A 24,033-nucleotide genomic window follows, 5' to 3' on the forward strand; every position below is an offset into this window, starting at 1 on the left:
GTGAGTTTCTACATGTGCTCTGATTTCTCCATCTTCATTTTGTTCTTTACAGAAAGAAAATGACAACTTCAACATTTCCAAAAAAGACATTGAAATTACTCTCTTCCATGGGGAAAATGGGCAATTAAATTGCAGTTTTGAAAATATTACTAGAAATCAAGATCTTACCACCATCCTTTGCAAAATTAAAGGCATCAAGACTGCAAGCACCATTGCCAACTCTTCTAAGAAAGTTCGGGTAAGTGACCTGGCAGTCCCACCTGCTGTCTTTACCTGATTTTTGTGATAATTCCTTGGCTAAACCAGAGGCCAGAATGGAATCTTTCATGGATCTTCAGATCCTCACTTTAAATAGAAGATAAACAAAGCTGGTACTGCGAGCCCAAGCAAAATAGCTCCAAAATAGCTGGCTGAATCCATCCCTGTGCCTGTTTGAACGTCAAAGCGTTGGACACACCATTGTCTATAATCCTAATGAGTCTTGATAGCTTTTGTTCTAGCCACACATTTATACAGTAGGATCGGCAAGCAAAATCTCTAGACCCATTGACAAATGAGCTGTCACTGTTTTCTCAAATGCGGAGGTGACATGTCTTAGCAGAAACCCAAAACAAACAAGGGCCTCTTCAGCACACTCTGGGTAGCATTAGAATCAGATGGAGACCAGATAATCTCTGGGTCATGGGCTGCTTCCTTCACCATGAAGTCATACTTTCTGTGATTAATCTTTTCCCAGATATGTTTGGGGGATGGATCACTGCTATATTTATGTCCCATAATAAAGATGTGAGACCACTGAGAAGGGAAACACATTAGAAGTCACCCTTTATAGTATTCATGCCGTATGAGGCTCTGTACAGCCTATATAAATTCTTCTTGATCTATCATAATAAATAATTGGATAAAAGACAATGAAAAAGAACTTCAGACTGGAAGGCAACAACAAAAATGTGTTCATGTCCCACTGGCACCAGTTAATAGCTCTGTGGCCTTAGGTAAATCACTTGAGTTTCCTGAGCCTCTCTTAGTCCATCTGTATGATAAATGGGGTTAATAATAAGTTTTATTTATTTTTTAGACAGAGTCTCACTTTGTTACCCAGGCAGGAGTACAGTGGCACGATCTTGGCTTACAGCAACCTCCGCTTCCCAGTTTTAAGCAATTCTCATGCCTCAGTCACCCAAGTAGCTGGGATTACAGGTGCGCACCACCACACCTGGCTAGTTTTTTCTATTTTTAGTAGAGACGGAGTTTCACTGTGTTGGGCTGGCTGGTCCCAAACTCCTGGCCTCAAGTGATCTGCCTGCCTCGGCCTCCCAAAGTGCTGGCATTACAGGTGTGAGCCACCGCGCCCAGCCAATAGTAAGTTTTAAGTCAGGAATAACAACTAGGCTGGGAGAGACAACTCAAGCCTTAATGCCAGCACTTTGGGAAGCCAAAGCAGGAGGATCACTTGAGCCTCTAGAAGTCTGGGCAACATAGTAAGACCCTGTCTCAAAAAAAAATAAGGAACAACAACTCAACTCACGAGTGTTCCCACCTTTCCTGTTAGTTGAGAAGAGCAAATGCTAACATTCTTCATCATTCATGACATAGCTCCTGAGAGCCTACGCCGTGATGGGGACAGACAGAGAATAAAACAGACAAAAACATCTGCCTTTATGGAGGTTCCCTAAAGAGACACAGCGTGAAGAATATAAATAAAAATTGTGTTACTTGGTGGCAGTTGCTATGGAGAAAAAAAGCACCAGTGCGGGGGGGTGGGGGAGTGGGAACAGGAGCATGTAGGGGGGCCATGCTGCAGGTTTTGCAATGGTGGGCAGAAAAGGCCTGCTTGTGAAAGTGACATCTGTATAAGGAGGAGTGGGAACAAGCCATGGGCTATCTGGGGTAGAACGTTCTAGGCAGAGGGAGCAGAGGGAGCAGAGGTCCTGAGGCAGGAGGCTGCCTGGCATGTTTGAAGAGCAGCAAGGAGGCCAGTGTGACTGGAGTGGAGGGAGCAGAGCAGAGGCTTCTGAGGTTAGAGAGTTCATGGAGACAACAGGAGATGATTAGGACCTTGTGGACCATGGCAAGGGCTTGGCTTGTGGGCTGCAGAAGGCATGGGAGAGTTTTGAGGAGGGCGCCATGAGCTGACTTATTCAGATGACGTCATGAATTTAGTCAGGACAGCCTACCAAGAGGCACTCCCAACATCCCATTTCAGAGATGAGGAAAAAGAGGACTGGATGTGCATACCTAATTCAGGGTTCCATAGCTGAGAAACAGAGCAGGTGGCAGAGCTGGTATGGAGAGCTTCAGCTATCCGGGTCCAAATCCATCCTCCAGCTACTGTGCTCAGATGCCTCCATGGGGGCAGCATGGGTCCAAGGATGGAAACACGCCTTAATACTTGTATGTACATCAGTGAAATAATTAAGCTTCATGTAGAGTTTTTCCCTTGACAAGTTTCAGAAAATATAACCCCAAAAATGCTAAAACTGGAAAAATCCCTCAGGGATGATCTGATCAGCACTGCCAATCTGGTTTTTGCCACAGAATGTTTTATTCAAAATAGGATGCCAGGTACAGTGGCTCACACCTGTAATCCCAGCAGTTTGAGAGGCTGAGGTGGGAGGATCGCTTGAGTTCAGGAGTTCGAGACCAGACTGGGCAACATAGTGAGACCCTGTCTCTACAAAAAATTTAAAAATTAGCCAGGTGTGGTGGTGTGTACCGTAGCCCCAGCTACTTGGGAGGCTGAGGTGGGAGGATCACTTGGGCCCATGATGAGTTCAAGGCTACAGTGGGCTATGATCACACCACTGCACTCCAACCTGGGCAACAGAGCAAGACTTTGTCTCTAAAACAAAAACAAAATAAGCCTGCCTGTAAAAATGATAAAAATTGAGTTTCTCCCTTAGAATAAAGGGCAGGGGCTTCTTGCCTACAGGTTACTGCCTCTTTATTGCCCTCACTCCTGCAACTTAAAACCCCCAGAGCAAAGAGGGCCAAAATTAAGACTCTGAGGGTCTAGTCCAGCATGTGTCAACTGACATTTCAGGAAACTGAGGCACAGTGAATATTCTGGATTTGCCCAAGGACACGTAGCTAATCTGCCACAGAAATGAGAGTTGAACTCAGATATCCTACCCAGCTCACTGCTTCTTTTTGTATTGTGAAGCCATTTTAGGGGGGAAATTATGTAAATAAATACAGTCCCCAACTCAATTGGGTCTAATGACATTCTTTGTCCCATCAGGTCAAGCTGGGAAACCTGGAGCTCTACGTCGAGCAGGAGTCAGTTCCTTCCACGTGGTATTTTCTGATTGTGCTCCCTGTCTTGCTAGTGATTGTCATTTTTGGTAAGTGCCCTGTTTAATTTTGTCAGAGAAATTATTCCCTGGGGCCTCTCGCCGGGCAGGCAGACTTTCAGCTTTCAGGGGCTGTTTGCTTCAATTAAGTATAAATGGGTGAAAGCCCAAATCAAAACTTTGAGAAACGAATAATAGGTACACGCTGAGGGCTTTCTAAACATTTCTTTTGGCCAGGCATGGTGGCTGATGCCTATAATCCCAGCACTTTGGGAGACTGAGGCGGGCGGATCACCTTGAGGTCAGGAGTTCAAGACCAGCCTGGCCAACATGGCAAAAACCCATCTCTACTAAAAATACAAAAATTAGCCGGGCGTGATGGCAGGTGCCTGTAATCCCAGCTACTCAGGAGACTGAGGTAGGAAGAACTGCTTGAACCCGGGAGGCGGAGGTTGCAGTGAGCCGAGATCACACCACTGCACTCCAGCCTGGGTGACAAAGCAAGACTCCATCTCAAAAACAAACAAACAAAAAACAAAATTTTTTTTTAAAGGATGCTTCATTAATAGAAGGCTGGATTACACAGATGGTATCTTGGGATTTGAGGGATATAATCTACTTTGCTTCTCCATTCCTTCGAATTGTGGTGACAAATGTTCATTTATGTAATTCCCCAAGAACTTCTCTGGGATTTTGGGCTCCCAGGACTTGGTTATTTCATCTTGACCACCCCCCACCACCCATCACCCCAGCCTCATTTCAGTCTTGATTTTCTGGGCAGAACCACACTTTAGAAGTGTGGTCATGCCTGGGCACAGTGGCACACGCCTGTAGTTCCAACACTTTGGGAGGCCAAGGAGGGAGGACTGCATAAGTCCAGGAGTTTGAGGTTACAGTGAGTTATGATCGTGCCACTGCATGCCAGCCTGGACAGCAGAATGAGGCCCTGTGTCTAAAAAGTAAATGATTTTTTTAATAGAAGTGTGATCTATGTCATCTCTTAAAGTGGTCCCGGGCTCATCCACACACAGTGAGCCCATGGTGGTTGCTCATTGGCTAAATCTGGTCCACCAATATATTTTGTTTTGCCATGTAGCATTTTCTAAAACTATTAAGTAGCTTATAACGTTTAAAAATTAGTGATTCACATTTGGAAACATCTCTTGAAAATGTGAAAAATTTGGATCATTGGATCCCAAATTTCCATAGCATCAGTTTATTAGAGCTGAGTAGCAGCTACGCCCTTGAGAGAGGGAATGTGCTCCCTAGGTTTTGACCATAGTCGCCACCACTCCATATTGTCTCCACCTAGGCCATTTAACTCATCTATGTACCTGATATCTGTAGCCATTTCGTTTGTGACTCTGGTTCTGAGCTGCTTGTCATTTGAAGTCTATTTTCTCTCATCCTTCTTTGAAAAAGGAACTCTTATCCACCAACAAATAGCACTTTGGCTGGGCCCGGCGGCTCATGCCTGTAATCCAAGCACTTTGGGAGGCTGAGGCGGGTGGATCACGAGGTCAGGAGATCGAGACCATCCTGACCACCATGGTGAAACCCCGTCTCTACTAAAAATACAAAAATTAGTTGGGTGTGGTGGCACGTGCCTGTAATCCCAGCTACTCAGGAGGCTGAGGCAGGAAAATCATTTGAACCCGGGAGCTGGAGGTTGCAGTGAGCCGAGATCGTGCCACTGCCCTCCAGCCTGGCCACAGAACAAGACTCTGTCTCAGGAAAAAAAAAAAAAAAAAAAAAAGCACTTTGTATTTCCTGATTTAACATAGGTATTGACTTTCTGAAATTTGATGGCTAGTACAGGCAGTTGCCAGTGTCTCCTTCTATACACTCATTTATTCACTCATTCATCCCTGCATCTATTTACCTTATGTTCATTGAGCACCTGTTATGTTGCTGATAACTGTGCAAGTCTCTGGAGCTAGAAAAAAATGAGCCTTTGCGTGCATGAGCCAGTGTTGCTCAACCTGAGGCCTGAGGAACAGTGGTCCCAAGTGACTGTCCTGGAAAAAGGGGTTCCATGGTCAAGTAAGTTTGGGAATCACTACATCATACTCCACCCTTTCTTAGACATGCACAATGCATGTTATTAAGACTGTTGACTTTATGAAGTAGTCCAGTGAAAAGCCATATTTGTTTCCTCCAGCATTATTGGTAGCAGAGCCCGTCTATTATGTAATTTCTTTTCTTTTTTTTTTTTTTTTTGAGAAAGGGTCTCACTTTTTTGCCCAGGCTGAGTGCAGTGGCACGATCACGGCTCACTGCAGCCTTGACCTCCTGGGCTCAAGTGGTCCTCCCACCTCGGCCTCCCAAGTAGCTGGGACTCCAGGCATGCACCATCACACCCATCTAATTTTCTATTTTTTTGTAGAGACAGAAAAATATCTTTCTCTGTTGTCCAGGCTGATCTCAAACCCCTAGCCTCAAGCCATGTTCCCACCTCAGCCTCTCAAAGAGCTGGAATTACAGACGTGAGCCCCCGCACCTGGCTGTAATTTCTGTAAGTGAGGAGAAGCTTCCTAGAATAACAGTGGTTGATTGTTGAATACCTATACTTTTTTAAATAATACATTCTTAATGCTTTTTGTGAGTTACTTCTTATAATCCTCCCAGCATCACAGTGAGATAGGCACTCTTACAGAGAAGGCAGCCAGGCACAGACATGCTGAGGAACTTAACCCAGGTCACATAGCTAGTAAATGGCAGAGCAAGAACATGAACCCAAGCACCAAACTGGGTTGGTTTATGGCCTCTGCAGCACAGTTAGAAGCAATATGGAAGTATGGGAGTTCCTTGTGGCTCGCTCATCATGTCACCCCATTAGCTCTATGCAGGTTTGGCCCATGTAGCCAACTGTGGATCTGCGGTTCCTTTCTACATTTGCAGCACAACTTTATTTCTCCAGGGATGCTTACAAACATTCAAAAAGAATGGAACAATGCAAGTGGCTGCAGCTGTGGGGAAGAAACTTGGCTTGTTTCATTACGTTTCAGCCAACTGGGATCTTTGGTTACAAGTGAAGGTTATTTGATTTAGCTTTCACTTGTAAAATGAGTAAGGTTTTGGCTTTTTTCTGCTGCATTTTGGCATCTTCCTCTTCAGAGTGACCCCTCACTGGGAAATTTTCTTATAAGATCCAGCTTTTTAATGCTATTTTCTAGTTTCATTCTAGCTCCTGCTCTCTGTCCCTATCTGTTTTGTTTTTGTTTTTAAGAACTGTAAAGGTTGCTATTTGTTTTCATTTTTTGTTTTTGAGTTACCATGTCCCTCTGATGCAGCATCTCTGTCTCTTAGCGGCCGTGGGGGTGACCAGGCACAAATCGAAGGAGCTGAGTCGCAAACAGAGTCAACAACTAGAATTGCTGGAAAGCGAGCTCCGGAAAGAGATACGTGATGGTAGGCTCCAAAATTGTGTTTGTAGAAAAACAAGCCTTTTATATTTATACTTTTATTTTTTTACCCTTACATAGAGATGGCCACAGTAATGAGAACTGTTTGTATAATAGAAGGCAACGGAAGGGCAGGGCCTGGGCCTGGCTTTGTGTTTTATTTCAGCTCTTCTCTGCAGCCAACCAAGTCATTATCTATTGTTTCTTCTTTAATGAAAACCAAGGTCATACTCTGTGTTAGACAAAACAGCAGAAGATCTTATCCATTGTTTGAGTTAAAATATTGCTCTTGGGATTCTGTTTTGCAGGCTTTGCTGAGCTGCAGATGGATAAATTGGATGTGGTTGATAGTTTTGGAACTGTTCCCTTCCTTGACTACAAACATTTTGCTCTGAGAACTTTCTTCCCTGAGGTAAAAGAGCATTGATCATATTCCTAAGGTTGAGTCTTGAATAATAATGAAGGTGCTTGTTGCTGTTGTCAAAACGAGTGTTTGCTTCCAAGGCAGCTATAATGTGCTTGGTACAAAAATAATGGCTTAAGTTTGAGCAGAGCAGGGAGGAGGGTAATTATTAATTGCATTGATTAGGGTATAAAACAGTGATGGGTCACTGGTGATTATTCTTTGCCCAGTAACAAAAACCTAGGAGGGACAGAAGCTCAGAGTGATGATTTTTGCTTTCTTTTACTCTCAATGTAGAACTGAATGTGTAGCTGGGAAGTGAGCTAGTTTATTTAAAAATCAATAAATTGTGAGCTAGCCAATTTGTTGTGTTTATCTGCATGACTTACATTGCAGCGACTAGATTATTCACTATTACTTCTCAATTGGAAAGGAAAAATACTACTGGTCAAAAGGGAGGAAAGTAGACATGGATGGAATTGGAGTTGAAAACAGGCATTTTTAGCCATGTAGAGTTCTTATGGTTCTCTTCGGTAGTTTTTCTTTAGCTGGTCAGTTTGTATTGTCCTCATTTAGTAGACATAGATGCACGAACTGATTAATTCATTTGTTCTAGGGCTCTGAGGAGTCGTCTACTTAACCTTTTGGGTTGCTGGTCTTACCTATGTTCTCACGCCTCCATTTTCTCACCCACTCACTCAGCCTTCTCCATTTACCCTCCCAAGTCTTTGGTGAGGTACACTCATCCTGCGTATCATCACTGCCATGTCCGGATACCCCAGCTCCGCCATATTGCCCTTCTTTTTTGCGGTCTGATGACCACATAGAGGCCCAACCTCTTAAACACATCAATACCAATGATCACATTTCAATCTAGACTTCTAAGCAACGGCTGAAATCTCTCCAGGCCAAAGGAGAGTTTGTATCACCTTACCAGAAGCTTCTCCGGAACAATTGGCCAGAAGCCTAGAGTTCAGAAACCCAGACACATGCAGTAAGCAATTTCCAGTTTCACTATAATTTAGAAGAGGACACCATGATATGTAATGCGGGGTCTGGAGGTTGGAATGCCTCCATAAAACACCTGCCATATTTTTTGGTCCAAGCCTTAGTGTTATAAATCAAGAAGGCTGTAAATAAGACTTCAGCTTTTTGTGCTGGTGAAGTTTGTTTCCTTTAACTTATCCTCCAAGAGTACCGAGGCACCGAGATCTACCATTTGCCACCTCATCCATTTCTATGGCAGAACACCGCCTGGGGAGAGGAATTCGATTCCCCGAATCAGGATGACTGTGCGGGGCTTCTGCAAAGGTTGCATCACGAGTCCTATTTCCGAGCTATCTGAGATCCCCATTAAGAATTTAAAAGCAATAAAATAACAGAGATTTTTGACTATCAACATGAATGCTATGTGGGCTTTTACAGTTAATGATTGCCCTTGAGTGCTGAATAGAGTAATCTGTGGCCTGAAAAAAGAAATGTTCTTATCTTCTAAATTTGGTAATCAAGAACAAGATAGAGTAATGAATGTAAAGGAACACTGTTGCAAGTTGAATGTTTCCAAAAAAAAAAAAAAAAAAAAAAAAAAAAGATCCCAGGAACAATGCTACCTTATTTTAGGAGAAGAGAGATAGTTGCAAAGGAGGCAAACTGATTTAACTCAGTGTTGTGTATAATCTTGAAAAACAACTGGGAAAGTCATAAAAATTGAAGTCAGAAGTTGTTTAAAGGAGAGAACCCAGGACAAAACATGCATAAATTTGCTTTCAAGAAGACCTAAGTCAAAACTGATTTTATAATAATTAAGAAAAGATAGAACAGGGAAACATATCGTAAGAAGACAATGCCACTTAAATGCATTCCAGGCTGCAGATAAGTCCTGGTATTAATTAGGCTCTTTATGGATTGATCAGAAGCCAAATCCTCTAGGCCTGGAGGTTGGGGGCTGTGGGGGTAGGATTTGGGTGTTCAGCACCTGCAAAAAAGCAACAGGCAAAATCCAGAGGAGATTGTAGATTCTCAAAGGAGGCCAGGGTTCTTTGCTCTGCCTGTCGGTTTTGGCTTTTAAAGCCTTGCTTTTTATTTTATTGACTCCTCTTTGCTTTGCATAAAGTAGGAGAAGAAATAAGGGTAGGCAGAGGATCTAAGCTGAAGAAAAGGGAAATTTGAATGAAAGGAGGAAGCAGCCTTAAAACTCAGAGAGCCACGGGTGCAGGCGCAGTGGCTCAAGCCTGTAATCCCAGCACTTTGGGAGGCCGAGGCGGGTGGATCACTTGAGGTCAGGAGTTAGGGACCAGCCTGGCCAACATGGTGAAACCCCGTCTGTACTAAAAATACACAATTAGCCAGGCATGGTGGCGTGCACCTGTAATCCCAGCTACTCGGGAGGCTGAGGCAGAGAATTGCTTGAACCCGAGATCAAGACCATCCTGGCTAACACAGTGAAACCCCGTCTCTACTAAAAATACAAAAAAATTAGCCAGGCATGGTGGCGGGCGCCTGTAGTCCCAGCTACTCGGGAGGCTGAGGCAGGAGAATGGCGTGAACCCGGGAGGCGGAGCTTGCAGTGAGCCGAGATAGCGCCACTGCACTCCAGCCTGGGCGACAGAGCGAGACTCTGTCTCAAAAAAATAAATAAATAAATAAATAATTGCTTGAACCCGGGAGGCGGAGGTTGCAGTGAGCCGAGATCACGCCACTGCACTCCAGCCTGGGCGACAGAGGGAGATTCCGTCTCAAAAAAAAAAAAAGAATTGCTTGAACCCGGGAGGCAGAGGTTGCCGTGAGCCGAGATCGCACCACTGCACTCCTGCCCGGGCGACAGAGCAAGACTCCGTCTCAAAAAAACAAAACAAAACAAAAAAACACACAGAGAGAACCAGGGCGGCACTTCCGTATTTACGATTAAGAATCAACCTGTTTCTCCTGTCTATTTACATGAAGTTGGTTCAGCAGAAAAATATTAAGAACCAGAAAATGCAAACCTAGGGTCTGGGGGTTTTTTTGGTCTGTTTTTGGGGGGCTTTTTTTGCTTTTTACTAGGGGAGGATATGGCCAAAATAGTTTCAGGTCTTTTGCTTGGGCTTGCAGATTTGAAACTATGAAGCAAAATTCTCTACAGAAGAAATTTACTTCACAAGATATAAAATTAGCTCAAAGTTTCTATTATTATCAAAAAAGAAGAAAAACCTGAATGTTTTGAGTTTAGAGTCTCATTCTGTGGACTTAAAGTATTGCTTAACGTACTTTTAAAGTTTAACCATTGATTTTTAATAAGATTGATGATACACTACAAACCCTTTTTATATTCCAGAGCTACCTAGCATTTAGAAACCAGTGGGGTGATAGCATTGTGGTCTAGTTTGCTATAAATTAGGAATAAAACCAGTAATGATAACTGACACAGGGCACTTACTCTGCACCCATTTTATTTTCACACTAAACCTCTGAGGTGGGAACCATTATTGTCCCCATTTCAGAGATGAGGCAAGTCAGACACAGAGAGGTTAGGTAACACATCCCACGTCATGTGACCAGTATGTGATTAAAACCAGGACTGGAACCCAAGTAGTTTGGTCCAGATTCTATGCTTTTAACTACCCCCTGTCTTTCAATATCATTGTGTATTGAAACAGTAGATGCTACTTAGGTAAGACTTGTAAAACTTAGCAACGTAATTTAGTCTTTATCTTTAGAAGGTAAATTGCTTGAAGAGGGGGTCTGATATTTGCATAATCTTCATCAATGACCCCTTCTTTAACTCTTAAATCACTTCTTCTAAAACGTGGGATGATACCTTCATCTACCAAACCTGGAACTGATGCCATCATAATTATTATTCTTAGAGGCTTTCGGAATTCAGTGGCGTTTCTTGAAAGCTGAATAATTATTTATTATGTATTAGAGAATACGCAGCCACCATAAACCCAGGGGCGCTTCAGATTAGCAAATAGTGTCTCTACTTTATTAAAACGGACTTGGGTATTATAACAAAAATACACTCTTCATTTCCTTTGGATGTTATGAATAATAAAAGTGTCTCCTTCCTCTCAGTCAGGTGGCTTCACCCACATCTTCACTGAAGATATGCATGTAAGTCTCTACGTTTTCATTTTTAGCCCAGTGACTGCCTGATGTTCATAGTGTTATCATCATCATTATCATCTCCATTATTATTACTTTGAATTTTTATTGTGGGTTTTTTTTTGGATCATGAATTCAATATTGAATAATTCATTGTCTTGGAAAACCCATTGTGGATCTACTTTCTAACTTTAAACTTATATATGATTTTGTATTATACTATATATTTTTTTCTTTTTATCAGAACAGAGACGCCAACGACAAGAATGAAAGTCTCACAGCTTTGGATGCCCTAATCTGTAATAAAAGCTTTCTTGTTACTGTCATCCACACCCTTGAAAAGCAGAAGAACTTTTCTGTGAAGGACAGGTATTAGTCCATTCTTTGATGTTTTAAAAGCCTTTAAGAAAAAATCAGGCCGGGCATGGTGACTCATGGCTGTAATCCCAGCATTTTGGGAGGCCAAGGCAGGCAGTCACTTGAGGCCAGGAGTTCAAGACCAGCCTGACCAACACAGCAAAACCTTGTCTCTACAAAAAAAAAAAAAGAGAGAGAGAAATCAAACCTGAGTCCCATATTTTCTTTCCAAACCACTTTCTGAACTTGGTATCCTGAGAACATGCACTTTTCCAAAGGCTATTTGATTGGGAGTTTATGCAGCCTTATCTCCATTTTAGATCACACCACCCCAACACAATTTTTTATTGTTGTTGTTGGAGTCTCACTCTGTGGCCCAGGCTGAAGTGTGTGATCATAGGCCACTGCAGCCTCATCCTCCTGGGCTCAAGCTACCCTCCTGCCTCAGCCTCCCCAAGTAGCTGGAACTACAGGTGCATGCCACCACACCCAGCTCATGTTTTGTTGTTGTTGTTGTAGAGATGGGGTCTTGCTATATTGCCCAGGCTGGTCTCAAACTCCTGACCTCACACGATACCCCCTTCCACAAGGATTACAAGCATAAGCCACTGTGCCTAGCCCTTTTTAAAAAAAACTGAGACAGGGTTTCACTATGTTGCTTAGGCTGGATTCAAACCCTGGGCTCAAGCGATCCTGCTGCTTCAGCCTCCTGCCCCCAGCTCCCAACACAGAGTCTATTTTGAAGACACACACACAACCCTCCCACTCCCAAGTAACCCTGAAAAACTCCAACACCCCAAAAAAACCCACATAAATTCTTTCTTTTTTTTTCTTAAGACGGAGTCTCGGTCTGTTGCCCAGGCTGGAGTGCAGTGGCACGATCTAGGCTTGCTGCAACCTCCACCTCCCGGGTTCAAGCAATTCTCCTGCCTCAGCCTCCCCAGTAGCTGGGACCACAGGAGCATGCCACCACGCCTGGCTAATTTTTGTATTTTTAGTAGAGACAGGGTTTCACCACATTGGCCAGGCTGGTCTCAAACTCCTGACCTCAGGTGATCTGCCTGCTTTAGACTCCTAAAGTGCTGGGATTATAGGCGTGAACCACCATGCCCGGCCCATAAATTCTTAATAAAAAAAGCAGAAGTGTTAATTTTTATTTTTAAAACATCCCGAAACTTTGGAAGACTCACTTCTTGTTACCACTCTAGTTTAAAGGCTGAAAACACAGAAAATGTTCTAGAGATAGAAGTGGTTAGAATCTAAACATTAAAAAAAAAAAAAAAAAAAAAAAAAAAGCTCCCAACCCAACAGGCCAGCTCCCTGCCCTGCCAGTGAGCTTCCATGGAAACTCCCATGAGTGTCCAGCTAGGCCTGCAGCCAATGGTTCACCCAGCTCTCTTTTTCAACAGGTGTCTGTTTGCCTCCTTCCTAACCATTGCACTGCAAACCAAGCTGGTCTACCTGACCAGCATCCTAGAGGTGCTGACCAGGGACTTGATGGAACAGTGTAGTAACATGCAGCCGAAACTCATGCTGAGACGCACGGAGTCCGTCGTCGAAAAACTCCTCACAAACTGGATGTCCGTCTGCCTTTCTGGATTTCTGCGGGTAAGTGTCACATCCCTCAGCAGTGTCAGAGGTAAGACAATAGGCAGTTATTTTTAGCGGACTCTGATGCCTTTGCCAGGATAAATCCTGAATGTTCGATGGTGTCAGCACTTAACCATGTTTCGTCTTGGTCCTGACCCAGAACAGAGGGAAAGTAAACATTGTTTTTGCTGCAACTGGCCTATGCAAATGTAATTCATTTAGAATTTCCTCAGGTGAGACTTTTCAGGTGAGTTTACCTTCTCACGTCAATTCACACCCAGAGCCCAGTCAGCCCATTTAAGAAAATGTACTGAGAAAAGGGAATATTTCAAACACCAAAGAGAACAAACTGTTTCAGGCCCTCTGAAGCATTGTAGAAATACCCATTGCCTACCAATATGCTGTAAGCTAATTGCAGTCAATTCCTACCAGTCATTCCACATTAAAGCAGCTCTCCAAAGAGCTGCCTCCCCCTGGAGTTTGCTTTGTTGGAGTTACTGTGTGCATGTGGTTGTCACTAATTGAACTTTAAAATCTTTTCAAATGCAAACTTTCTATAGATTCCAGTGGTGAAGAGGGTGGGCCCTAAAGTCTGCTACTTGATCTGAATCTAGACTTCACCACTTACTTGGTTTTATAAACTAGAGAATTGGAAGAAGATTTTAGGACTATTCTGAAGTACAGATGAGAAAACATATGCAATTGCTTAGCCCTAAGGAAGCCTCCATAAATGTTAGTCATTACGATTATAAAATATTAATGTGAAAATAAGGGTGTCCTGTTGAACTCGATCTTCACCCAGCCCTCTGAGGCCCCTGGTACAGAAGATTCTTATCCTTTAATTTTACCAGCCATCCAGATTCCAGCAAAACTGCATAATTGTGTATTTGTAGCTAGTTCCGAAATCTAATTAAACTTTGAATAAGATACACTGCTATGCCACAGGTTTTAACAGTGCTACTTAAGTTTAGATCCAACAGCAGTGCTTTAAATAGACTGTGCTTAGTTTAATGTTTAATGCAATCTTACAAGTAGATGCACAACAATCTTTTTTTTATTTCTCACCAACCCCTTCCTCTCCCTAAGGCAATACCCATTTATTAAGATTAATGAAATCTGCCTTCTTTTCTGTTTACTTGGTATAAATCATCGGAGGCTTTGGGGAGATGTTGAGCCAGTTATTTCTGGGACGAATATTTTTTTGTTTCCCACTGTCTTTGCTTTAGCCACAACAGCTGCTAGATGGAGGCACCAGGACTCTCACCCAGTTCCCTGGTCTTGGTCTTCAAAGGCCAACTCCTGACCCACCACAGTCTCACTGGATCAGAAGCTCCGGAAGTGGAGCCCAGTAATCCATGATTTTCACAAGCCCCTGGGATAGTAGAGAGAGCACCACACTAGGGGTCTTGGTTAGAAGCAGCAGGTCTGGGCTCTGGAACCATCTCAGCCCCGGTCAGCTGTGTGTCCCTGGGCATGGCTTTTTCCATCTGGGCATCTGTTTTCAATCTACCAAATGACAGGCGTGTGTGGGCGTTGCCTTTAAATCCCTTTCCAGCTCTTTCTACTGGATCTTGTGATTCTTAACTCTGAGCTTTCAAGGGCTGCTCTTGGGCATTAGAGGGGTGAGATGTTCAGAAAATCTGGGCTGCGAGCCCAAACAGCCTCCTTGAGCAAAGCATTCTGGGTCAAGATTTCACAGTGCTGATTCAAGAGCGTCTCGAGCACTCTGAGTGGTGAGGGGGCGGCTCGGCTCGCCAGGAGGAAGTGGCATCCAGCCAGTCGGCGATACTTTCACTTTCAGTGGAATAATTCCCGCTAGTGCAGGGGTCTGATGTCCCTCCACCAGGTGCTCAAGGGGGTCTGGGACACCGACAGCCCTAGTCCTCCTGTCCTACCCCACAGACGTTTAGTGGGTGACAGTAGCTCCGTGACCGCCAGGTAACTTTCCCTTCCAAGACACCAAGGGTTTGTGGGTAAAATAATAATGCCATTTATTGAATGTGCCAGACAGCATGCTAAGAGCTTTACCTATCTTTTCTCATTTCATCCCCTTAAGGGTCCTGTGAGCTAAGTGTCTTCATGACCATTTTGTATATGGGGGAACTGGAACACAGAAGAGCTGTGACTCTCCCCAGATCTCACTGCTACTGTGGGACAGCACCAGGGTCCGAGAGCTCTTAGCCACCGCCCTGTGCCCTGAAAAGATGGAATCTGCCCTGGTCTGTTAAAGTGTCGAAGCCTGGCCCCTGGGGGAGGGGAATCACATACGCAGCGGCTGTGGCTCGCCTAAAAGTTGTGTTTAGTGGTGACAAAGAAACCTCATGGCCCTGTGATTCCCCAAATCAGCCACACATCAGAATCCTCCTCCCCCACCGCCTCCCCGCCCCCGGCCCCGGGAAGGTAATGAAAACTACAGATACCCAGGCCTCATTCTTCAGAGAGATGGCAGCTCTGTAGGTCTAGAGTGGAGCTCAGGCATCTGAATGCTTAACAAGAGCCCGCAAGGGATTCTGGTGATTAGCCAGGGTTAGACCCAGGAGCATGGGCAGAGTGTAGGGCCAGATGTTACTTAGCTCAGTCTAGCTACCCTCCAGAAAGTTCTGGAGAATTCCTGACCACAGGCCTCCTGAGTCAAGACCTGTCCCTTCACACAGCCCCCGAGAGCCCACCTGGCCCCCTGACTCCAACCCCTGCGGGAGTACACAGCCCCTATCCAAGGGTTCTCAGCCTCCCTTCTGATCTGTGCTGGAGGAAAAGAGGTTCTAGTTTTGTGGTCAGGGCATTACTTGGGGTGGGGGAGGTGGGCGGTGGAGGGAAAGAGAAGAGAAGGGTGAGGTTGTAAACCACTAAATAAAGGAAGTTTCTCATGAGAATTAAATGTCATGCACTAGTCCTGCTGCCCTCCCTACCTTGGAAATTTCTGAACTTCCACTTCTGCCCTGCACTGAAGAGGAGACTCAAGGAGGTATCACAGCAGGGACAGAAGCTGCAGGGTGGCAGGAGGTGGCAAGAGGAAGCCCGGGGACTGGGGAGGGCAGATATTCCTGCAGCAAGTATAAAGGAAGGGACAGGGTTGGGGTGGGATGCTGAGAGACTTAAGATGTCTTAGGTAACTTGCCTGCGCAAGGGAAAGCAGGTGAGACCCAGTGGAATCCTCCTTTCCCAGCTGGACGTATCGCTTGTCAAGCTTGACTCTTAACTGGCGCTTCGAGCCCCAGCCACGTGGCTGGCCTTTCATCATCACTAAGGCACTTTGACTTCGTAGCCACGGTTCTTCCTCCACCACAGAGGCCTAATGTCCATTGATTACGGAAGGTTCGTTATTTAGCAAATACTCTACAGCTGACCCAGGGCTAAGTACCTTGGGAGGATGCCGTGGAAACAGAACACACCGCCTCCCACTTGAGGTGCTCAGAGTCCCTTGGAATGCAGACATCCGTGTCTGCGAATGTGAGCCATTTCCATCGCAGCAGGGGAGGCAGCCCCACCCCCAGCCAGGAAAAATGCATGTGGCTTAAATTTGTAGAAAGAGCCAATCGGGATGGGCCGAGTGTTTGGAGAAAAACCTTAGAGGAAATGGAATTGGCTCTGGTTCAGGGAAGACGATGGAGTCCCTCTGGCCCAGCACCGGAAAACATGTCCAGGTGGGACTGTGCAGTGTACGTGTCCGGGAACTGCCCGGGCCGGGCCTGGCCTGGCCCATGGGGAGGAGATAAGGCTGCAAACTGTTGAACGGCAGGCCGCTTCCTTCGAGAAGTGCAGAAGTGCTGTTAACACCAAAAAACATTGTATTTGGCAAATGTATAAAATGTTCTTACATTTATCCTTGTTACTAAGGATACTTGTGCATTTTTTTAAATGTCGTTTATTTCTGGCTTGCTAAAGGGTGATTAAATACGAATGTAAACAAAGGTACACTCTCCACATCTAACTGTTCCTAGGCATTAACCCACTGATGAGCATTAGTCTGCCATATGTAAGTTTAAACATAAAATAACAAGGGATACTGTGGGTACTGCACGTTGCTGTGAATGTGCACGCGTGCGCGTGTGCAGATGTGCATTCGCGATGGAGAGAGGAGGCGGTTTTCTGAGTTTTGCCTCCAATCCCAAGTGGAGCAACGTGTGTTTTCTTGGGCGTTTCATGTTGAGTGTTAGAAAACCCTGTCTCCTGCCTTACTGCTGTAAACAGAAACTTTAATTCTTTGGAAAGTACAGTGGATTCCACAGAAAGCTAACTGTCACTTTTGTGTCTTTTCCAAGGAGACTGTTGGAGAGCCCTTCTATTTGCTGGTGACGACTCTGAACCAGAAAATTAACAAGGGTCCCGTGGATGTAATCACTTGCAAAGCCCTGTACACACTTAATGAAGACTGGCTGTTGTGGCAGGTTCCGGAATTCAGTACTGTGGTATGTTTTCAATAAAGCTCCCAGCCAGACTCCCAAATAAATCTGGCGGGGAATTAGAGGGTGGGGTGGGTCATTTACAATGAAACGGTATCATCTCTACTGCGGGAGGCCCTGTGTGTTTAGTTAATTAAAAACAGTAGTTGATAAAACTGTTAACACGTGTTCACATAATAGATTTTAATTACTGAGATTGGGGGAGAAAATATTGTAATGATGCCTGGGGTACTCATCAATTTCCAAAGATTTTAATATCAGGATTGCTTATAGCTTTCAGTGTCGTCAAAGGAAATGCAAAGTACTCCCTATTCAGCACTTATAATTGCAATCAGAATTTCTCAAATGGCTCTGCTCTGGGAAGACAATGTGTGAAGATATATTTCAACCAAATTGAGGCCGTCTTATTTTAGAATGATAACACAAGACAAATTCCACCGCGTTCCCCATGCAACGTGACGCCCTTTATTTTCATGGATTAGTTACAAATGTTTGGTGTCATGCACTTAATGTACTGTGATCTCATAGATATTTTTAGAGGAACGCTGTAAATCACTACAGGAAGATGATTGCCTAGCTGCTGGAGGGTTTCACCCGCTTGAGAACTTCTAATTCATCCCCACCGCACCCACCCCATGCCCTTCCTAAAGAAAGAAAGAAAGCCCAGTTTGGGGCACATTTGGGAATTTCAGAGAGGGAGCCAAGCAAGGAAGGTAACTTTAGAATTAGGAATTTTCTATGCTTTTCTGTTAGTAGAGACTTGGAGAAGAGATTGCTGTGTTTTGGTTTGATCTTTAGCTTTATGAAGATTCTGGGCTTCTTCACAATCTCGTTAGTGGAGGAGGAAAAGATTACAGTGGGGTTTGGGAATTGCTCATTAAGAGAGCTGAGTCTCCTGTGGCTTTGCTCTGGATGGTGGGGACTGCAGTGTCATCTGGGAAGAATTCATTCCCTAATTGGAGAAGGCACCACTTTGCCGTGGAGCGTGTTATGGTTATGTCCTCTAGTGGGAGAATAGTCTGTAGGTCAGCTGTTTCAAGTTTTCTGCCACTGCCAGATGCGGCTCACCTCTCCATCAAAGATGGCACCATGCACAGCTGCCATCCGAGAGCGGGAAGCTGAGCTGAAAGTCAACACTTCTCAGCGTTCTGAATTGTGTCAATACACCCATCCACATCTGAGAGGCCGGAGAGTGGGCTGCATTGGTTCTCAAACTTGAGCATCTAGTAGAATCGCCCAGAAAGCTCACTAAACACCAGTCGCTAGGCAGCATGCTGGAGTTTCTGATGCAGTAAATCCAGGCTGTGGCCTGAGAATTCACTTCTCTAACCAGCTTCCTGATGCTGCGGGTGCTGCTTAACAACTGTTGGTAGAGTGGTTAACAGCATGGACTCTGGGGCCAGACATTTTGGAATCCTGCCTCTGCCACTGGTTAGCTGTGTAATGCTGGGCAAGTTTCTAAACCTCTCTATGCCTCATTCTCCTCACATGTGAAATGGAAATGATGGTCATGGTTCCTACCCATCTCATGAGGTGTTTTGAGGATTAAGAGTCAGTATTATAAAAAGCACTTAGAACATTGCTGGGCATGTGAGTGCTACCTAAAACTTTATTCCATTTGATCCAGATCTCATTGAACCCTTGTTTAAAATGCAGGTCCAAATATACCAGTGCCCGGGCTTTCCCTCGGGACTGACTGAATCAGAATCTCTGGGGAGGGAGCCCAGGCTTGGATGTATTTTGTAAACCTTCCAGATATCTCTGATGTGTGTTCAGCCTGGACACCACTGGGTATCTTGGAGAACAAGAGACAAACTTTGCACAGGGCCTGTTGACTCACCTTTCGCTGATCCTGGGCTTGTCATTCCTAACCTAGAAGATGTTCATGCCTTTACTTTAAGACATTTTAGAAGCCCCAAAGGTCTCCAAAGAGAAATATTTGCAAATGATTATAGTCGGGAATCCTCCAGCATTTCAGTCATGAGACAACACCGGACCCAAACAGGAAAGACAGGAAAGGAGAAGATGGGTTGGAATCAGGAAGAAGTCAGATGTCTGAGGCAACTTTTGAGGTTTTGAAGCCTTTTTAATGCTTTACATCTGAACGTGTTTTCTCCCTTTCATTTTGAAACATTATTTATTTCACAGTCAATTAAGACCATGTGTTTCTGATTTGTTAACACTCAACTCATCATCATAATGTTACTTGATGCTGAAGAAATTCATGTCGACTCTTGAAATTTTTTTTTCTTTATAGCCCCTGGGGAAAAGGGTAATGGAAAATCATGATTTCAGAAATCCACATAAATCTTCCTTTTCAAATTCAGATTTGCCGGTACATAAGATTTGAGCCTTGAAAAGGAATGGGCCACTTGTTTTTAGGGGCCTTGCCTTTAAAAATGATTGTTAGTGCCTCTTATGGGGCCTGGCCCAGCCCCCCTTTCATGGTTGGCGGTTGTACGAGAAGCTGCAGAGAAGGCACATGATCCGTTCTATGCTTGTGTGACAAACTGTTAGCAGAAGGTCAATATAAAAAATTTAAGTTTTTCATTTCCTTTCAGGCATTTCCCCCAGCCTGAACCACCATATTTCTAATTTTCTTTCTTCCTCCCTTCCCTCCTCCCCCTCTTTTTCACTTCCCCCACCTACCCCTCCCAAGCATGTACACCCAGCCATTTTAGGACTTGATTTCCCAAATTTGCCTGAGGTGGTTTATGTAATTCAAAACCAAGGTGCAGTGAACAAACTGATTCTGTGTGTCCTTGTGTGCTGGGGAGGCGGGAGGTTGGGGGCAGATTCTTTCAAGGAAAGGAAAGTCGGAAATCAAGAGCATCCTCACGAACCACTTGAAATGACAGAACCTGGTGCCAAGGCAGGGACACGTTTGGAAAAAAGGCCCCCAAACTCGTGTTCAGCTAAATGCTCAGAAGCACAGCACCTCATATAGCAATCTAAAAGTTAGCTTTCACACCTCTCAGATGAGGATGTGTTTTCCCTGAGGTGTGGGGGATTTTCTAGAACATAAAGGCATCTCGCCAATTTCTTATACATGAAATCATGACACTAACAAACAGGCCCTGGGAAGTAATGTTCTCTTCTTGCATATTGAGAAGAAAATTCCTCTGTCTTGCCAAAAATCCAAGCAAAGTCCCCTAGAGCCATACTTCCTCCAGGACCATAAGAAACCATCCTTCTCTATCAAGCATTCCAGGCTGGTGTTTAATGAGGCACCAGTGAGACAGAATGCCCTGATATCTGCATCCTCCCTAATGTCAGCACCAGGGGTAGGGCTGTGCACACACAGGACTTTAGTCTTTTCTTAATATCTAGGAATTCAGATCGGACAGCTGGAAGAGAATAAGACCTTTTTTTTTCTTTAAGGAATACCACTCTGTAGTGCAGGCTGGAGTGCAGTGGCGCAGTCTTGGCTCACTGCAACCTCCGCCTCTGGGGTTCAAGCGATTCTCCTGCCTCAGCCTCCCAAATACCTGGGATTATAGGCACCTGCCATCATGCCAGGCTAATGCTTGTATTTTTAGTAGAAACGGGTTTTCGCCGTGTTGGCTAGCCTGGTCTTGAACTCCTGGCCTCAAGTGATCCACCTGCCTTGTCCTCCCGAAGTGCTGGGATTACAGGTGTGAGCAACTGTATCCGGCCGAGAATAAGACCTATTGCTCTGCTGGTTTTTTTTCCCCTTTGCAAAATTTTGAACATGTTTGATTTTGTTGATGGAGTATCTCAGACTCACTCAGCTTGCGTTTTGTCGAGTGGAACTTTGGAGGAGTTAGTGAAAGTTTGAGGATTTCACATGGGAGAAGGGACATTTGCTTCACTTTCAGGAAGAGATGAGAAAAACCAATAACTCGTAGCAAGCATGCTGAATTAGCAAGAGAAGGTTGACTTGTAATCAAAGTTAAGTGTGAAATGGTTTTTTGAACTCTTAAACTCAGAAAACGAGCTTGCCAATCTGCTGTATCTGAGAGATAGCATCTTGGCACCCTGGAAAACTGTTCCGACAAAAATATTATTGCCTTCATTCTCCTATCTATAAGAAAGTTTTCAAGATTATTAGAAATTCTTGAAAAAGCACAAGTACATGCCTGCAGAAATATTAATGCCTCCAATTTGATTTATTGAAGGTTTATGCCAGCCTACCCCAGTCTGTCTCTTTCTCTAGCAGTTACCATTTTGGGACAATTACGTTTAATAAAATATCTCATTTACAGCAGAGCCCTAGGTGTCTCCACCAGGAGTTTCTTACTAGTATACTTCCTTTAACAGTGCTCTGCCTACCAGTGCTGGCTGCTTCTGTTCCATTTAGTTTGTCCTTGCAGAAGATCCATTAGCCCCGTAATTAAACAACCCGCTGTCCCGATTAAGTCATTCTCTGTTACTTCAATTACATCCCATTGTTCATTAAATCCTGATGTTTGCACTTCAGCAATCTTGTTTTTAATACTCCTACCATTTGTGGAGAAACAGTGAAGTTAATTAACAGTTCTTGAGCTTTTTATTTTTCTCTCTACCATAGTGCAAATCATTATGACTTGCAATAGTACTGAAACCATTACTAACTTCACAGTTAGTGTTCTGAGCTTCCTGATCAAAGAGTGAAACCACTTTTTACAATCATTTTAGGTAAGTCATTCCCTCGTTGATGGCAAGTCATGGAAAATGAAAAATTAACATGTAATGGGTGCTTTAAATGACTTTCCTCTTCATACACTTTCTTCTCATGCCTGTAATCTTGGAATTAGAAAATAATTTAGTTATCTAAATATAAAAGTATTTACTTTTTTTCTTTATAGCTCAAATGTGACTCTATTATGTTATTGTTAGGATCATTATTTATATTTGTACCCCTCAGAGAATGGTAAATTTTATCACAAGTCATGGCGGAGATAGAAAGCATTTTCCAGATTTGTCTTGTTGCTATTGTCAAAGTTAGCATTCCATTTGAAGGTACTGTTATCTAGAGCAGGGACCAGCAAACAACAGCCTGTGGGCCAAATGTGGCCCCTCTGCCTATTTTTATAAAGTTTTATTGGAACACCTGTTCATTTCCTTATTGTCTATAGCTGCTTTCCTGCTACAGTGCAGAGTGGAGTAGTTGTCACAGAGATCATATGGGTTTTAAGTCTTAAATACTTTCTGGCCCTTTGCAGAAAGTTTGTTGGCCTTTAATCTAGAGCTTGACATAGTAGAGAATAGGAACCAGAATCCTCCCTCCCACAAACACACAAACAGGTTGGCCTCTTTCCTCCCCTTCTGGGACACAGCAATGGAAATGCCTTGCCACTATTTACAAGTCTGAAACTCATGGGGCTCTTTGCCAACACACAACACCCACCCCCACCCCCAACCCTGCACCCGCAAATACCGTGAATACTAAAATCAGTATCTTGGGCTAAATCAGACAGCTCTTCATACTTGATTCTAGGATGGACAAAACATTAGCAAATGCTAGCAAGTATAGAAAAATTGGTGAGAGAAACCTAAATTTGAGAAAATTATCTCCAATACTTTTTTTTTTTTTAATGGAAAAAGGCTCTCGTTACCCTGCCCTCCGCCCCTTACTCTTCTGTTAGAGTAGCAGATCCCTTGATCCAGGAAGCTGTGATTTATGGATCTTTGTGGGGAAAGGAAAAGGGGAGCAGAGTGAAGAGGGGAGGCTGGATGGGCAAGCGCAGCTCAAAGGGGAACATCAGGCAGAATGTCCCAGGACTGCTGACTCTGGCTTGGAAAGAAGCTTAGATCAGAAGTTTCCCTCAGACTTGCACTTCTAACTGGCCTCATGCTGCTTCTACGGAACTTCTGAAACTGAATTTTCTTTCTTGTTTCTTCTCTCTTTAATTCAGGTTGGTATAAGAACTAGGCTTTTCTCTTGACTTTCATTCGGCCCTGAAATAAAATTAGAAATATATTTTATAGGTTTTATTTAATGAAAGCAATTATTGCTCCAAGGCCTTTTATGATAAAGTTGCCAGTTTGTAATAAATTATCTTACAGTTACTTTCTAGGCATTATAAGGTATTACAGAAAGGAGGCAGCAACGTTCCTGCTTTTATTAGCCAAGAATATGGTTGAGGAGACAGTGAGGTAGCCAGATCATCTTCCCATGTGGGAAAAGACCTGTTCCCCTGCCCTCGATTCATCCTGCCAGCCCCCTGCAGCCTTATCCTCTCTGCCTCCTCAATACCCAAAACCACCAAATCATGTGACGGGACGATGGGTAAAACCGGTAGTGAAAGGGGAATGCAGTTACATGTTCCCAGGCCGTGTGCAGAAGAGGTGGGGTTTGGAGTCTGATAGTCTTGGGTTTGAATCTGGGCTCAGCCACTTTACTCTGGGCAAGTCTCTCAACCTCTCGAAACCTGTTTCCTCTTCTGTAAACAGGCAATGACCAAAACCTGCCCTCGCATATTTGTGGTGAGGTCAGAAAATAATACATGTACTGCGTCTAGCCATCTTGCCTGGCATGAAGTAGGTGCTCATTCTTT

General features: G+C 44.1%; 1 protein-coding gene across 2 annotated transcripts in view; it reads left to right on the top strand.

Annotated features, from left to right (window-relative positions):
* The window catches only part of PLXNC1 (plexin C1), a 158,538-nt gene that overhangs the window by 98,876 nt on the left and 35,629 nt on the right, over positions 1 to 24,033 (top strand). For both annotated transcript variants that reach the window (XM_034934236.3, XM_057299503.2), the window contains exons 14-21: positions 53 to 238; positions 3,242 to 3,344; positions 6,603 to 6,704; positions 7,006 to 7,109; positions 11,154 to 11,192; positions 11,428 to 11,552; positions 12,950 to 13,148; positions 17,393 to 17,539. In XM_034934236.3, the coding sequence (XP_034790127.1) occupies positions 53 to 238; positions 3,242 to 3,344; positions 6,603 to 6,704; positions 7,006 to 7,109; positions 11,154 to 11,192; positions 11,428 to 11,552; positions 12,950 to 13,148; positions 17,393 to 17,539 (1,005 nt within the window). The remainder of the gene's footprint in view (positions 1 to 52; positions 239 to 3,241; positions 3,345 to 6,602; positions 6,705 to 7,005; positions 7,110 to 11,153; positions 11,193 to 11,427; positions 11,553 to 12,949; positions 13,149 to 17,392; positions 17,540 to 24,033) is intronic.

Source organism: Pan paniscus, chromosome 10 (genome assembly GCF_029289425.2).
Source record: "Pan paniscus chromosome 10, NHGRI_mPanPan1-v2.0_pri, whole genome shotgun sequence".
Classification (NCBI taxonomy): Eukaryota; Metazoa; Chordata; class Mammalia; order Primates; family Hominidae; genus Pan; species Pan paniscus.